Below are 16,417 nucleotides of genomic sequence, written 5' to 3' on the forward strand. Positions count from 1 at the left end.
CTCTCTACTGTATAAATGCTCAATATGAATTAACACAAAGACAAGAGTCCACCAGCAGGTTTTCAAAATCTGTATGTGATCCATCCATCCATTTTTGTCCTCGTTTTCTCTCAATGGCCTTTATGAGGAAAATTAATGCTGTGGCAGTGACTTTTACTGGCAGTAGGTTAATGTAAGGGACTGTTTTGAGGTTTCAGCTGGGATTTCTTATATCCTATGTGTCCTCTTCAGCCTCAGCTACTTAGTTTGTAGATCTATTTTTGGTGTTTTGCTCGTCCACTAACACATCGTGTAAGAATCCATGTAGCCTAGGAAATAACCAAAAAACTCCTACATGGACTGGAAAAGTATCAGCAGAAATTACGGTGCCAGCTTTGCCAGCATTTTTTGTGTGCTAGCATTATCACGATTTAACTCCCATCGGTAAGTTTTGTACAGAAACAGTTTCAAATTGGATAAATCTTGGCAGAAGAAGAAACATAACAAGTCCTCTTAGCAATCATAAAGTAGTGGGCAGACGTTGCGTTTTAGTGTAGGATTAAATACTTGTTCTGGCTGTTTTCCTCCTAAATAATCAAACCTACCCACCAGATTGTATTTGGAAGCACTTACTAGTGCAGCATGCTTTGTTTTAACTGCTTAGAAAAATGACTGAAAGTTTCAAGATGAGACAACGTGAATCATAACCTTCGGTGGCTGTTCACTTTTGTGATTGACTTGCCTTCTTCCTACGTTCCTTTTAGTCACCCTGGGAATCGCTGAAGCTGTTTTGTGCTGGAGGCATTGCTGAGCTTCCCCTTGCAGCAATGGACTTGGATAAACCATCCGTCTGGGGATCCCTGAAACAGAAAACGAGACCGTTCCTGCACAATCTAAGCATGAAGAAGACGAAGAAGAGTTCTAGCAAAATGGTGGAGAGGAAGGTCCACTCCTTGGACCGACGCCTCAGCGTGTCAGTGCCTGACATGCTGGAGGTGGACACTCTTACGCAAGAAGAAACAACTTATTCGAGTACTCAGGTATTTTCGAGATGCTCCCCCAAGAACTTCTCCAGATCTGTGGTGTCCCTGAAAAGCAGAAGCACTTCATTGAGACCAGCGGGAGAGGACTGGCCGTGGGCATCGCAACAGGCGCCACGCACGGAGGTGACGGTCACCCACCCAGACATGCAAGTTGTGGGCAGCCCTGTGTCCGAGGGGAAGAGGAAATCCAGCGCTGACCTATTTGAGCTGCTGCAGAACGCCCACCTGAGCGCCACGCTGACGGAGGAGGGCGCAGAGGTAGGTGGCTTGGGCATCAGCCAGGCTCAGTGGCCACCTTGGGCTCGTTCTGCTTCTCCTTCATTGTCTGGGTTATAAAGGGATGGAGCAGGAGGCCCAATTCAAGGAATGAATGGGAGATAAAAATAAGCATAAACCATACACGATATACAAATTATTGGAGACTAATTCAGATATCCTTTCTGTCAGTCTGGAACTGCAAAATAACCCTGCTCTACGTTTTTATTCTGGCAAGGTTATGATACTTCAGATTTTTCAGATTTGTCGAGATTGCTTGCTTAAGTCAAAAGTTGTTGCAGCCCTCTGAGTTCTGAAATGTGCTGCTGATCCTTTTGCTGTAGTACTCTTTTTAGTCAATATAGTTTTACCAGGATTGCTATATAGCAAAATCAACTTACCATCTGCCCACTCAAGACCTAGCTGAAGGCAAGAGGTGAAAGATGACGGGTGAGCGAGGTGAGATCTGCCTGTACCTGGAGTTAACCAAAACAAGCACATGATGAAGAACAGTAACATGCAGCATCATGCTCAAGGCTGTCCTTTGAGTTTCCGTTGTGATTAATCAGAGGTGGTGCAAAACCAAAACGTTTTCTCTGCATTCCCCATCTAGTCCCCCTTCTTCTCTTCCCTTCCCTCCTGCCTCTGCAGTTGGTATTTCTGTGGCTGGACATAATGTCCCATGAACAGGAAGATCCAAGTCCGATGTGCTTCAAATCTGACACGAAACAGTAATTTCTGCCTGGCCGTTTGCGTTGTGATTAATCAGAGGTGGTGCAAAAGCAAAACGTTTTCTCTGCATTCCCCATCTAGTCCCCCTTCTTCTCTTCCCTTCCCTCCTGCCTCTGCAGTTGGTATTTCTGTGGCTGGACATAATGTCCCATGAACAGGAAGATCCAAGTCCGATGTGCTTCAAATCTGACACGAAACAGTAATTTCTGCCTGGCCTGAGCAAAGTGGGAAATCCTGGGGAGCTGCATGATGGCTTTATGATATAGCCAGCAGGTGAAGATTGTGGCTGCATGAAACGTTTTAGGCAAAATTTGGTTTATTTATGTTTTATGGAAGTGTATCTCCTCCTGTTGAGTTTTCACTGGGAAGGTTAGACTTTGAACTTTGTTTTGAGGTCTTTTCACCCATAACCTTAGATGTTAACAGTTATGGTAGTGGCTTTGTGTAGTCATCCAAGATGTGAAAATGGGAAATAGATGTTTTGGTTTAAAGTCTTCATTTGGGAGTGGTGATTTCACAGGTTGATTAATGTTTTTTTAACTGCATGTTCAAAGTGATGTTTAGTGCTGCTGTGGGGAAAATGGTCCTTTCTGATACAAAACTGCTTGTTCTGCACCTTGAAATTCTGTGTGTTGCTATCAAATCAGTGTTAGCTCCTAGTCTGTTGTGATGCAGTGTCAGACTGGTAGTTGCTATCACTTCCAGTTTAGTGTTGCTGAATTGTTAACACATTGACTTCAATTCACTGGAGTGTAGCCTTATTCAGAGGTCTGCATAAGAAAAATAGCTAAAGTTTTGTTTCTGTGCTTAAGCTTTACTCAAAAGTTGTAGCAACTCACTCGGTATGTGGTAGATTGAACATTATGAACACGTCATTATTTTAGGAGTTTTTCCACATTAATGATAGCAGCAGTTCTTTTCTGCTGTTATAGACCAGAAACTCTAACCTGAAATTTACCACAGCAGCACCAAAGTTAATCCTAAATCCTGCTTTGACTTTGGGCAAACAAAGTGCTTTAGGAGGAGGTAGCTGTATAGTGATGGAATAGCTTAACTTCAGGTTTCCACCAGATTCACAGTTTGGAATCTAGCTTATTCTCTGCAGCATTTAAAACTTTCCCAAATTGTATATTTGTCCAAGTGCTTGTGTGTGTAAGTCATTTAGTATTTACTTGTATACCAAATCATCTTGCTATGTGAATATCCTACCTTCCTTTCTATAATCTGCCTCCAATTACAAGTTTTAAATGCAGAAAGAGATTTGTCTAAACAATACATAGCAGAGAGTGAAGCAAAGTAGGAATAGATAAGGAATATTGAATAAATTTAATTATTTTAAAATTGAATTAGTGAAAAACCTCTATTCAGCTTTTCACGTACTTCACTGAACAGGTACAAAATTTGCACTCTGTGTGCTGGGATGGCGACAGTTTATTGCAGAAGTTGTTGGTCTCCTAATACTGGGTGGCATGCTGTGAGGAGCATAACAATAACTCACATCGTTCTTTTGGGAGCATCATTCAGTGATCGGTGAGGTAAATCTGAAGGAAGGCACATCCCTGGAACAAAACAGACTGAAAAAAGCAAAAATGTAGGCTGAGATTTCCACCACCCCCCCCACCCCCCCGAATTGCTTGTCACATGCCACCTACTTGTTTCCTTGTTATCTTTGGTCACCCAGTATCATCAGATACTTTCCGAGCCTCATGCATGAGCTGAGTGTGGGCTTGTGGTTTTTACACTCATCTAAACTCCCAGTACAGAGCTGTCAGTGCTCGGAGTGTGCCATCTTCAGTAAAAACTCTTGCCACAGGGTCCCGTATTTCCATTTCCTGAGAGATTTACTTTAACTGTTCTCGATTGCAGCCCCATTAGGCAAATTTGAAGGATGAAGAAGCAACTGAAGTTGCATTGAACCCCTCCCTGATTGATTCAGGTTGCAAAGGGCACCGTTAATGCCATTTTTTGCAGTTGGGTTTTGTCTGTGGTCACGCGTCACTGCTGAAGTGCTCCAGCACCACTTCTTGCTAACACCTTCCAGTGAGTCATTGGCAACCCGAAGCCTCGTCCTGTTGCTGATGCACTCAGTGCCCTTGTATTTTGAATCATTCTTCTGCAGAAAACAAGAGATAGAGGTTGTAAATCTTGTCGGGAGGATCACTTTTATTTTTTATATATATGTATATGATTTTTATATGTACATTCAAATATATACTATTGTTTGATTTGATTTTACACAGATACATTAGGAACTATGACCTGCTTGGTGGATGTGGCCACATTTGTTTATACTTTAAAGTTCAGAAACGTCACTGTAGTTAGATAAAAATCAAGATTTCAGGACCATATTTTCAGCAAGACTTTGTCTATATTCAGTGATCTTATTGCAATTAGCTACCTAGAATAATAGCAATTTACATTACGTGGAGCTAAAATGAAAAAACAAGCTTTTTATTTAAAATTACAATCTTTGTTCAAAATCTGTTGATGTAGTGCAAGTAAACAAAAAGCAGAATATAGATAAAAATCATAACTTTGAGAGTAATTTTTTTGTTATAAATGATATTGAGCTAGAACAGAGGGTATAATTTCAATACAGTTCTTTGATTCTGTGTTTATGCCATGTAAAACAAGCTGTAAAGAGAAACCATTATCAGTGCTGATGATGGTGCCCGAAGGAGATTCCTGTGAAGCCAGAGACTTCAAGAAATACTAGGTTTAATCTACACAAGTGAGATTTTATGCATGCTAGTCAGGAAATTCAAAGTTAGGGTTCCCGTAGCAGCTGTAACTCAGCTCTGTTGTGCAAGAAAATTCTTCTGTTGCTCTTTACGATGATAATTTTTCTACTTTTAATGTGTTTTTGCAAGATGGCCAGGTTATGATTACTGTGGGAACTGTAATGTCAAATTTTGTCTGTCATGCAAGTGAAATTTTACTTGCAATGCTGGATTACTGTACTTCCTGATATGTAATATGTGTATTTGGGGGGAGGAGGAGGAGAAGAATTACACAAAAGCATATTTATATTTATTTCAACTTATCAATATCTCTAAGATTTATGATCTGTAGGAGCTGGTTCCTTTTTTTGTTTGTATAGTGCTCCACACAATGCAGCTCTCATCTGAGAGATTTGGATGTTACCATGCTGCATGTAATAGCATTTTCACATGAGGATCAAATTCCACCTTGTGTGCTTTTCTGTAGACTGAGGTTATTTTTAGCATAAATCTTTGTATTTGAACAGGCTGTAATTGCCCCGCATTAGACCAAAAGAGTTGCCCAGGCATGTATGTCCTCTTTAGCTAAAACAATGCTCATAGACTGTTCTAGCAGTCAAAATAGCATCAGAGGTGTCCTGACCGATGAATCCCTTCTGTGCATCCAGACAGTCCAGATGCCGTGCCACAGTAGCCTCAAGTTTTTGGATGAGTCAGTATTTAGGAAGAAATGTTTGTCTTCCTCTCCTATGCTGGGCACTAGATAAAAATCCTTTGGATCTTTCAGTTACTGCAAAAAGTGGGAGGAAGTACGTGTCCAATACATTTTTTTTCTCTTTCTCTTTGATTTCTTTCTAACTTTTCCCTTGAACTTTTTTTTTTAATAAAAACCAAGCAAAGCAAAACTTTTCCTGGACCTTGTCTTTTGGATGATGAAGGAGAAATTGTAGTCAAGTGAGAGAGCAGCCGGCTCTCCAACCCCAGGATATTGCTGCTGCTGCCACCACTTCTGGCATTTTTTATTTCATCTTAATGAGGACACTTGGAGATTCAACAAATAAATTCTGCTCAGGAATAGGGGTCAGCATTGCAACGCTGACTGATAAGTCACCAGATGCAATAACCTTCAGGCGTCCAGGAGAGTTTGTGGTAAGGACCTTTAGCCTTGAAAGCACAGGTCTCTACTGGGGAGGAGAATAATTTATTCCAATAGCTAGCCAATGGTTTATTTTTGGATTAAGCTCAAGAGACTAAGTGCAGTTACTATAAAACAGAAAAAAGAAATGTATATCTAAATTATGGAGGGGAAGGTTCTGTAAGCAGAAGTAAAAGAATTTTGCTGGTTACAAGTATGTATGAGTACTTTTTTGACTGAGACTAGGAATGTTTTCTTGATCCCTTATATTACTCATCTAATTAATTGTATCTTTTTTTATAGTACCCATGTGGAGAAATGGATCTAGACTCTTCCATGTCATCTCAAATTTTTGATGATCAGATGGTAAGTCCTTTCATTTTAAAGCATTTTGAAACTTGATCAGAAGAACAATTTATTTTAGGTTTAGGTTCTTTGCTTCTTACAAATTTAAAAGCCCAGCAGGTGAAGAAGCCATATGTAGATTTCTCCAGTGTGGTTTCTTTTGTTTGTTGGGTTTTTTGTTTAGTAGTGGTTTTGTGTTTTTGTTGTTGGGTTTTTTTTTAGTAGTACAAAGTGGTTTAGTAGTGCAAATGTTTTAAATAGACCCAAATGTTCTGGATTTTTTTTGAAGTATTCTATAATTTCTATGTTGTACTGGTAACTGATGAAAGCATCAGCATAAATACTCAACTAGCAGCCCAGGAACAAACTGGATTAAAATAAAGACAGCAAATACCTTAACATGGCTGTAGGGTTTGTCGGACAACAAAAACAGTTTTAAGGCAGTGTGAAGAGGCGTTGTCAGCTTTGACACGTGCTCTACTCATGTAAAGCATGTTATTTGCCTATTCTGGATGAACTTCTCTACCTTTGCCCTCTGATAACATCTCAAGTGCTGTCCAGAGGCTGTTTTTGCTGAATGTGCTGGCTCGATCATGATGATGCCAACATGTGTAATCCCAGCAGCATCTCTGATGAACAAGAATCCTCTCGAGTTTGCTGCTGCAAAACCTCACAACTAGCTTTGCCCACTGCTGTGTTTCTCTCTTTTAGAACTGTATAAAGAAATGCTGTCCTCTCAGTAGCTATGTGAAACGTGTACTTCAGATGAGTACAGATGGACTTGATGATCCTTATGGGTCCCTTCCAACTTGAGATATTCTATGAATGCACAAGAAACAGCTAGAAAAAAAATTGCAGTGAGTTGGTAGGATTTGGAAAACCTGTGCATGCATTTGTTACTATTACCACTCATTTTCAGATATAACCCTTCTTGTGTTACCCCTTGCTTTATTGAACATACCTGGTGCTGATAATCAGTTATTTGCATAATGAACAAAGCCTAGGAAAGAAATATTTTCTTGTTGTTGTTGTGTTTTTTCCTGTAAAAGACTGCCCTAAGGAAAGATGAGGACCTTGTCTCTGCAAAACCGAGAGAACGTCTGCTTCAGGGGGTGTGTGATTCACACCGATTCAGACTGATTTCTTTGTTCTCCTTAGGCTCTAGAGGAAGCAAATGATTGCTTAAGTGACCTGCCCAACCCCTTTGCCTACCTGCTGACCATCCACCTGAAGGAAGGCCGGAACCTGGTTATCAGAGATCGCTGTGGTGAGCTCCACCTTTCAGCTGATTTCCTTTAAAATTCACATGACTCTCCTTTCACTGGCTTCAGTTTGGCAGTAGTTGGCTTTTTTTTCTTCTCTGATGCAACAAGTCATTAGCTTGTGTCCCTTGCCTGAGTCAGAGTACAGAGTTTAGCCGCCTTAGGTACACAGGGGAGGGAGGGAGCTGCCCTCTGCATGCTGCTCCTCCTGTCCGACTGCGCAGCTGCAAAGCACCTTCTTGGATTTGGCATCTGTACCTATTCAGGAACTGCAGTGTCATTAACCTTGAGAAATTCTATTTGAGGTTAAAAAAAAAAGCCAAAGAATATTTTGAAATTTATTAAACGTTGGAGCTGCTCTAGGAGTGCTTTTGGGGTTATCTGAAAAGATTTTAATAAAAGGGAAACCATAGAAGCAGGGCTGTAAGCCAACAATTCCCTCTGTAATCTGGGATGCAACTTAAGGATGACAACATGCCAAAAAAAACTCAAAAACAAACTAACAAAAAAAAACCAAACTAAACCCTCAAAACCCCAAACCCTCAAATGATGTATCAAATAAATTAGAAAATATTTGGGAAATTCCTGGAAAAACTGTGTGAAGGTGCCTGCTGTTAGCCTGGCTCTTTTTCAGGCTGTTGCAACAGGGAGTAAAAGTGCCTATAAGCAGCCAGTTGGTAGTTTCTCAGCTTGCTGCGGAGGGAGGAACTGCCCTGCAAGAGGCTCTGCGGAGGCTTGTAGGGCTCTGCAGCCGCAGATGCTTTAGGACCTTTGATCTGAACCTGTCAGAGAACTCTTCCATATGTCCAATTTTTCTGCATTTTAGATTTGTTCTTTATTTTGTATTTTTTTCTGCATGAGGGAACAGTTCTAGTACTTTTGCATTGCAAAGTGCGTGAGCAATTTCTCTCTTTTGAGATGAAGCAATAGGGTTTATTCATACAGTTGAAGAAAATAGGCTTGCAAAGCTTGAAGGCCTATGTAGGTTTGCATCTGGAAGGGACCTGTATGGATTTAGAAATCTCGCAAGGCATGCTTGTTGTTGTGATTTCCCTTATCTATTATCTCAGTTAACTTTTTCCATGCTGGTTTTTCATGTCTTCACCAAACAGTAACTCTCGGCCAAGTGTAAGCTCATTTTTCCTCCCAGCTTTTGGAAGGAGTGAATGAATACTTAGATTAAGATCTTTACTCTTTAAACAGAAGCATGTATTTCCTAACAGTGTCACAGTTCATCAGATTTACTAGCAAACTGCACAAGCCTGGACATATCCAGCTGCTTCTATGGAAAAGACGCTATAAATGAGGAATTCCAGCAGAGTAGTATTTCTAAAGAAGAAAACGCATAGTTTCCTCTAGGCTGTGTTTTGTTGTGTAAGAATGCAAACGCTTGTCTTAGTGAAGCATTGGACAACCCAGTGAAACAACATAAGCAAGGGGAAAAAAAGCATTTTGACAGGTCTCTGTTGCTTTGTGGCAAATAACCACTCATGTAGTAAATGAAGTATGCAAGGTGATGCATCATTCAATAAAATTCCTGCTTTTTTTTTTTGAGACACTGGTAGAGGGAAAAATAGTGACTTAACGGTTATTCCTCAGTCACCATCATGTTGCAGTAGTGGCTGCTTAAAAAAAAAAGCATGCTGCTGATGGCGTGATGCACATCTTTATAGGTCTTTACCGTCATACTGGTTACTTAGGATCTTTGCGTGACACTGAGGCCTGACCTGCAACCGCTGTGCTTTTTGCAATGTGCTTTTAAAAGCGGGAAGTTGTCAGCTTTGCTCATCTCTCCAATGAGAGAAAACCTCAGAGAAAACTTGTGGGCAAGGAGAACACGACTTCCCTCTTTTCCCCCCACCATGACACCGAATACAGCTGCTGTGCTGGGATATACCAGCCTGCTCTGAATCATCCGAATATAGGAGCATGTTGTCTGCAGCCAGTGTACTCTGTGAGTTAGACTGTGGCTTGGGCTGAAGGCCCAGACATCCTCATTCACGTTTTGGGAGCGGCAAACCAAGCAAAGCTGCCAGACACAGCTGGGAGAGGGTTTCAGTCCCTCTTCCCCATGGTTTTCTGTGTGCAATGAGGTGCTGGAGCTCTCCAGTGGGTAATGCCGAGTTGCTGGTCCTGTGTCTTATGTGGTTGTTGAAGTTTGAAACCTCCTCTGGTCAGCCTTGTGTGAGCAACTGCAAAAATGCTCTGGTTAGGTAGGAATGGTGGCAGAGTGTTGGAGTCTGTAGGTGGGAGTAGCAATGTGCTCCTTTTATTCAAATAAAGTAGTCATACCTGGCAGTAACTGCTTGCCTGGTCATTGATGGAAACGAACTCCAAATACTATGCGGAGTACACTATTCATTAAATAATAAAATGTCCATGTAAAAACCACAGACTGAGTGAAGAGTGCATGCCAGCATCTTTAGCCTAAATGAAGTTTAACATGTTTTGTAAATTTCCTAGATTTTAATATTCAGTTATGATAGCAGTTGCTCTGGAAAAAAGTCTAAGCAGTCACCAAACCCATCAGTTTACAATTTTTTTTTTTTGGGGGGGTTCCGTAGCTACTCAAAGGTAAAGAAAATGGCACTTGAGCGTGGTGTCCCACCCCCTCCTCATGCATGCGCTTTTGCCCTTGATTTCAACTGACCGCTGTTGAACTGGCTCCAGCTGAAGGGAAGCAACCCCAGAACGTGGGGGGGTGATGCCCTCTCCTGGCCGTTCCCTGCGCGGCCGGCGGAGCCCCGGGCCGAGTTACGCGGCCGGGGAGGGGGCGGCTGCGGTCCCACGGGTACCCCCGCTCCCCTCCTGCCTTCACCTCCTGCCGTAAATGCCACGACTTCAGAGCTGGGCGAGGACGCAGCAGCTTTAGTTGTGTTGTGCGTTTCAGCTCTGTAGCAGCTTTTATTCCAAAAAGTGATGAACGAGATGGACTTAAAATTGGAGAGGACAGCGTAAAGTCTTTTGTACTAGCGTTCAGTCTTTGTTTCTGTTGTTTTGTCCCAATAAAAGTAGAAGATGTCTGTGCGGGTATCTAAGTATATAAAAATAAATCTGAGTTGTGTGACAAAGGAGAAATATTTCTGCCATTGGAAACAGCTGTTGCTGGTTCTACTGGGGACTCTCCCTGGATTTATTCATTATATACTTAACAGTTATTAAGTAGGAATTAATTACACTTGGCTGCATAAAGGTGAGCAGTAGTTTTGCTGATAACTGCAGGCTACAAGACCAACATGTGACTTTACTTTTTCCCACCTTTCCAGGTACTTTTCCAGACTTTTTGACTCGCTATGTACTGCCCTTTCCAGGATATGTTCCCTTTGGTGTGATTTAAATTCCTTCACTTTACCAGATTTTTATTACTCTTTTTTTTCCTTTTAAAATATTACCCCTGTTAACATCTGTTCTTTCCTATTTTTCTTCTCACCTTTTGCCTCTTGCATTTTTTTTTTTCTGTCTGTTGTTGTGTTTCTCCAGTCCCTGACTTTCTGTAGGTCCTCTCCTTGTACCCACTCTCTATAGAGAAGATGTGGTGCAGCAGCCCAGGAGTCTGGCTCAGCTGCATGTGCTCCCTGTTGCTTCCTGTAAAATGCATAAGCAATGCAGGAAAAACAATCGGAGTTGCAGTGTTTTCTTCTCCTCTCATATTTTTTTTTGAAGTGCAAGAGAAAGAAACAGCCTCCATACAGCAACACCCAATATGTATACCCTAGCCGAGGAAGCAGAGTGCTGTTAAAGCAGGGTCTTGGTTCTGGTGGAAAGGGGAAAGGCTCCGAAAAATCCATCTTTGGGTCAAAAATTGCAGTGTCCCTTCTTAGGGATGCAGGACAAGAGGCACGTTACCTATTGGTCATCAACTTGCTTGGAGTCTGATTTACTTTCTTCTCACTGCTTCTTGAGATAGAGTCTAAGTCATAAATTAGAAACTGCTTAAGCGGATGGTAAGGTGCACTTGGCAAGTGGCATTCATGTCACCTGCATGTACTTTCGGTGCCTAATGTTAGACGGTGCACAGGTCCCATATTTATAGTTCTTGCAACTGATGAACCAAACACTGAAGATTATGGATCTGTGTGTGCATATACACAATAGCAAAAGTTTGATTTTTGTGTACTTTTTATAGTATTACTCTTACTAGATGACATGATGTATCTTTGTGATGGCGAGGCGTTTGTGATCTATTTAGTTTTAATACTATAAGTAGTAAGAAAGCAGAAATTTATTTTATTAATTAAATATCTGTGGAACACTGGTAGTTCTGCAGAAAAGAGAGGTTATTACTCTATATCTTATTTGACTTTAAAATAAAAAATTAGGCATTCTTAATCACCAGTGCTCTAAGTGTTGTCATTTTGTTGCACCCTTAGTGGTTTTATGGCCTCGTTGAGCCTTTTTTTATGAAGCTCGCAAATTCCAGCTCCACATGCTTTGAACTGGGAGAGGCTGGAGTCTGTTTCTACTTGCTGGTTCACTTTCACGGGGCAGGGTGATGCCTCATGTTCATTTGAGTCAGTCTAATGAAATCTGAAATGTCCTGCTCCCTTATGGCCCAAGATGCTCTGACTGTGCACGTTGCTGCCTGTACGAGGCACCTTTGCACAACGGTGACGCTGTGACACCAAGCAGCAATGTGATGCCACAGCTGTAAGGGCGTGTTACCTTCCTTTAGTTGACAATCCCAGCTCTACTGCTATAAGGCAAAAAAACCACCAAACAAAAAAAAAACAAACAGAAACTGGGTTTTGAGTACCTGTAAGGTTGAGAAGCCCCTCCTGTTTCCAAATCCTGTACTTTCAAAGTCTGAATGTATTTTTTTATCTGTTAAATGGTGTGCTTATAAGAAATATACTTCTTGGATATGATGTCAACTGGTGAGTGATTGTGGTTGCTGTCTTTCTTTTCTTCTCCACCTCAGCTGCGTTACTCCAGTGTGTGTCTCTTTTCCACATGCTTTTTGTGTTTTCTAGACTTTTGCAGGATCTTTATGCCCCATTTCTATTTCTTTCGGGTTTCCCTAGTTGTTTCCCAATGCTGCACTTTGGTTTTGCTCTCATTTCTTCCTTCTTGTGATACAGGCAGCTGGACGTGCGAAGGGAGCAGGGTGTGTTGCAGTAGTACAGAACATGCCAGCATCTTGCTGAGTGCATCATCATCTGCTCTCACATCTAACACTGCCCACTGCCAGGGGATCCCGGTGGGCTCCTGGAGTTGGCAGAGAGGCCATGCTGCTCTACTGCATGGGCATCTCCCTAACATCAGTGCGAGCTATGCCAAAGCTCAGTCTCCCAAGGACAAATAAAATGAAAGAAAGGGGAATAACGCATACTTTTAACTTTAAGCGATAATCAACCCGCAGTAGCCTACCAGTCATAGCTCTAGGCCATCCACTGCCTGGGTCCATGCTGATACCGGAGTGCTGGAGGAAGGGATGCGTTTGTGCTGTGCTGGGTGTTTGTCAGCTTAGAGCAGGTCCGTTGTTTCAAAAGCAAATGCTCAGAGCAATTAGGCTGAATCACACTCCCTGCAAACATGCTGATTAATGTAGACTTTCTCTGTTTTCAGGGTATCTGCAATTAGATCATTAGTCCTTCAGATCTATTAATTATTGAGATGTATTAGAAGTGTGAAAAGTTGCCTTTTTGAAAGGCATAATCATGACTCATTTACAACTGCTAAGAATTTGAATGGTACTGAATTTGATGTTTTCTGGATCCCGTGTAGCTCTGTGTATAAGGGCTTGTGCTGCAAGCGTTTGTCTGTGCCAAGTCCAGTTTCTGGAAGTGCAACGTATGTGGCTGAAACTTTGCCCTTATACACAGTGATCCCTGTGAGCATCCTTCCTGGACTGGCTGTTGGAAATGAAGGCACAAAGATAGGAACCTCAGGAAAATAGATTGAGTTCAAACAAAAGCAATTAATCCATTATATGTGTAGCCACCTTTGGTAAATTAATGTTAAATTAAAAAATACAGGGATGGCAGCAGCAGAAGAGAATACGTAGGGCCTAGAGAGTACCTTGCAACTCTTCTTTTGTAGGTAACTAATTAAGACAAGAAGTTTCTTAAACTGTTCAAGCTCTATCAGTTTTCAGAGCTGGCTCTTGGGGGGGCACCTGCCTGTGTTAGCAGCTCACAGTGTGTCTTTCTGGGACCCCCTATAAGGAGATTTTATTAGGCCAAAGACTGAGAATACAAGAAGATGCAACTATTTACACAGAAGGTCCTCAGTGCTGCCTGGTAATACAAATGTGCCTTCTGCCCTGTCCTTGTGCCCTCCTGTGCGTTTGTACCTGAGCCCTGACTGGGAATACAATGTTTAATTGGACTAATTTTTGCCATGGGCAAGTCTGTTCTTTGTGTTGTTGTGTCCATAACATACGTCACATGGCATTTTGGTAGGTTCTTGCGGTTTTTCTTAGTTCCTTTAGTTGTTTTTTTAAACGTTGTTTCTGAGATACCTTGCATAGAATGTCCTGTATCTGCTTCTTTCATTCTATTAATGTTCAGTTCAGGCTTTTTTTTTTTCCCCCCTCTGTTGTTTTTTTTTCTTTTTGCCCCCCATCAGCTGTGGGTTTGCATAAGTTTTCCACACTTCTCTGGTCTTTTTGGTTTATCGGTTCTTGTTATGGTGGGGTGGTTTTTTTTTGGTTTGTGTGTGTAGGTTTGCTGCTTTGTTGGTTTATTTTTCCTTGGAACCTATTGATGATGCTTGTTTCCAGGCGATGTTTCACTTCCATCTGGCCACGTAAAACAAACTGGGCACAAAACTTTCCAAAATTACATGAATTTCCTGCCAGCAGAATACTTTTTTGCAGATTTCCCCTTTAAGCCTTGATCTTGGCTATTTCACTACAAGAATGTAGTTTTCCACTTAAAAGGAAAAGTGTGGGTTCCATTTTAAAATGTCTTTTACTCCTTGTTGTAAATAACTCCAGTAATATTTCTAGGAAGATTTTAAGAAATATATTCTTTACGTGCATATAAAATAAATCCTTCATTTCCTTCTTCAGATTAAAAGTTAGTTTTAACAAAAACTTAAGATAGTCTAGGTTATATTTCACATTGCTCTTTGATCTTTTTTTTCCCCCCCAGGATTTTAAGGCAACTTTGTGGTAATTTTTATTTATTTATGTAATAAGACTTGTTTCATATGCTACATTTCCAGTAAGTTTACTCCAATAAAATAGTGTGTGGCTTGAAATTCTATCAGGTCTTCTGTGGGTTTTTTTTGTTTGTTTTGTTTTCGTTTGTGTGTGGGGTTTTTTTTTCCTAATTAGGAATGAAGTGTGTAGTGGTATTTAACACAGTTGATGTGATACATCTCTCGGTAGCTGCTAGAGGGCAGCAGTATCCATTTAAAAACATCATTAACAGTTTCTTGGGCTACTAAACCCTCTCCTACTGCTGTGTCCCAGCAACTTTTGCTCACTGGAGCTGGCTCAGATTTTAGCTGATGTTTGTCTGCCTTCATGCATTGCTTTTTAGTGTTAGTGGAAGAAAATGGAAGCAAAATAGATATTACGCAAACAAGTTCAAGGAAGCATCGCTGTCGAGATGCATGTTCTTTCTCTTATGGAAAAACAGGCCCAGTTGATGAAACCATTTTTTTTTCAGAAGTCATCTTTTCTTTTTTCTTTAGGCTGAGAAGTAGATAACCTTGTTTTATATATTTTGTTTGGGCCAAATTCTCACTTGACTTCAAGAATAATCAGTCTTCTTGCCTTATCCTGTTGACATTGCTACAGCTGATGTGACCGAGATGAACAGGTTCAGACCTTGCATCACAGAAGAGCCTGGGTGCGTGTGCTTAAAAGTTGTTAACTCAGTTGCCTTCACTAGGAGGTGGCTGCTAAGGTTTTTTTTTTTTAATGGTCTGGCTTCTTCAGAAAATTATAAGTTTGTCATATTTAAAGGAAAATTATAAAAAAAAAATAATCCTTTTTAAGACCGGTTCATCTCTAAAATCACTAGGCACTTTTTTGAAAAATGATGCTTTTCTGGCTAGATTGTGAATTGTCTCCAATAAATAGCTTTTACTAGATCCAGCCATCTTTCTGATCTTGAATCTAGAAGACTTTAAGCCGTGAATTCAAATGCAGTTAATAATTTGCAGTTGGTGCTGTTCATCTCATCAGACAAAGCTTGTCCACCTGGCTTATTTCTCATTCTGTGTCTCCTTTTTAACCTATCTTGATCACCTGCATGCAGTCTGGGGTGTCTTAAAGAAAAGCAGAAAAGGACAAAATGACCCAGGGAGGTACAGGAGCTGTGTCAACATTGCAGGAGCAACTTGAGGGAAGCCCCCAAAAGGGGCTGTGGTGCCATATCCACCCCCATTATTTCTCTCCTGGCCATCCAGGTCCACCCCAGCAAACGCCACTGCACCCTGGTGCGTGCCAGCTCCAGCCGTGGAGGTGAAGGTCCATCTGTTTGCTGGCATGGAGGTGTCAGCCCGTCATTTGTATGATCCGGGAGCTGTGCTCCCGCACCACCGACCCCTTTCCCCTGCCTGCCTAGTAGAGATGTTACCCCTCTGACAGCCAGACAGGCGAGCGCCGCTGAAACCCCCACCCCTCCACAATTATTTTCCCGAACAATTAGCACCGGTACTAACTTGACACCTTTTCCTTGTTTGGCTTTTGTAAACCATCATCCCTTTTTCTATTAATTCCCAGCATTAATATTTTTCTTTCGCGCAAGTGCTGCCGTTCACCCGTGAAACAGTTTGAACATTATGTAGCTGTCAAGATAGCGAGGGATTACCCAGTGTGCCTTGCCGGAGTAAGTGACACCACTGAGGCCCTGGGTTGAGATGTTTATTTTGAGAGTAAGCTGACAAGCATGAAGGCCTGATCCCAGAGTGGCAATCTTATTTAATTAAAGGCCTCTTTTTATTACAGCTTTTTCCTTCTCCTTTACTGTTTTCTATATATTTTTATATAAA

At 41.4% G+C, this 16,417-nt stretch overlaps 1 protein-coding gene across 2 annotated transcripts in view; it reads left to right on the forward strand.

Annotated features, from left to right (window-relative positions):
• Positions 1 to 806: 806 nt before the first annotated feature.
• MCTP2 (multiple C2 domains, transmembrane 2) overlaps positions 807 to 16,417 on the forward strand; it is a 102,867-nt gene continuing 87,256 nt past the window's right edge. For both annotated transcript variants that reach the window (XM_009710655.1, XM_009710656.1), the window contains exons 1-3: positions 807 to 1,280; positions 6,168 to 6,230; positions 7,368 to 7,476. In XM_009710655.1, the coding sequence (XP_009708957.1) occupies positions 807 to 1,280; positions 6,168 to 6,230; positions 7,368 to 7,476 (646 nt within the window). The remainder of the gene's footprint in view (positions 1,281 to 6,167; positions 6,231 to 7,367; positions 7,477 to 16,417) is intronic.

The sequence above is a fragment of the Cariama cristata genome, unplaced genomic scaffold, assembly GCF_000690535.1.
Source record: "Cariama cristata isolate BGI_N322 unplaced genomic scaffold, ASM69053v1 scaffold2612, whole genome shotgun sequence".
In the NCBI taxonomy this organism is placed as follows: domain Eukaryota; kingdom Metazoa; phylum Chordata; class Aves; order Cariamiformes; family Cariamidae; genus Cariama; species Cariama cristata.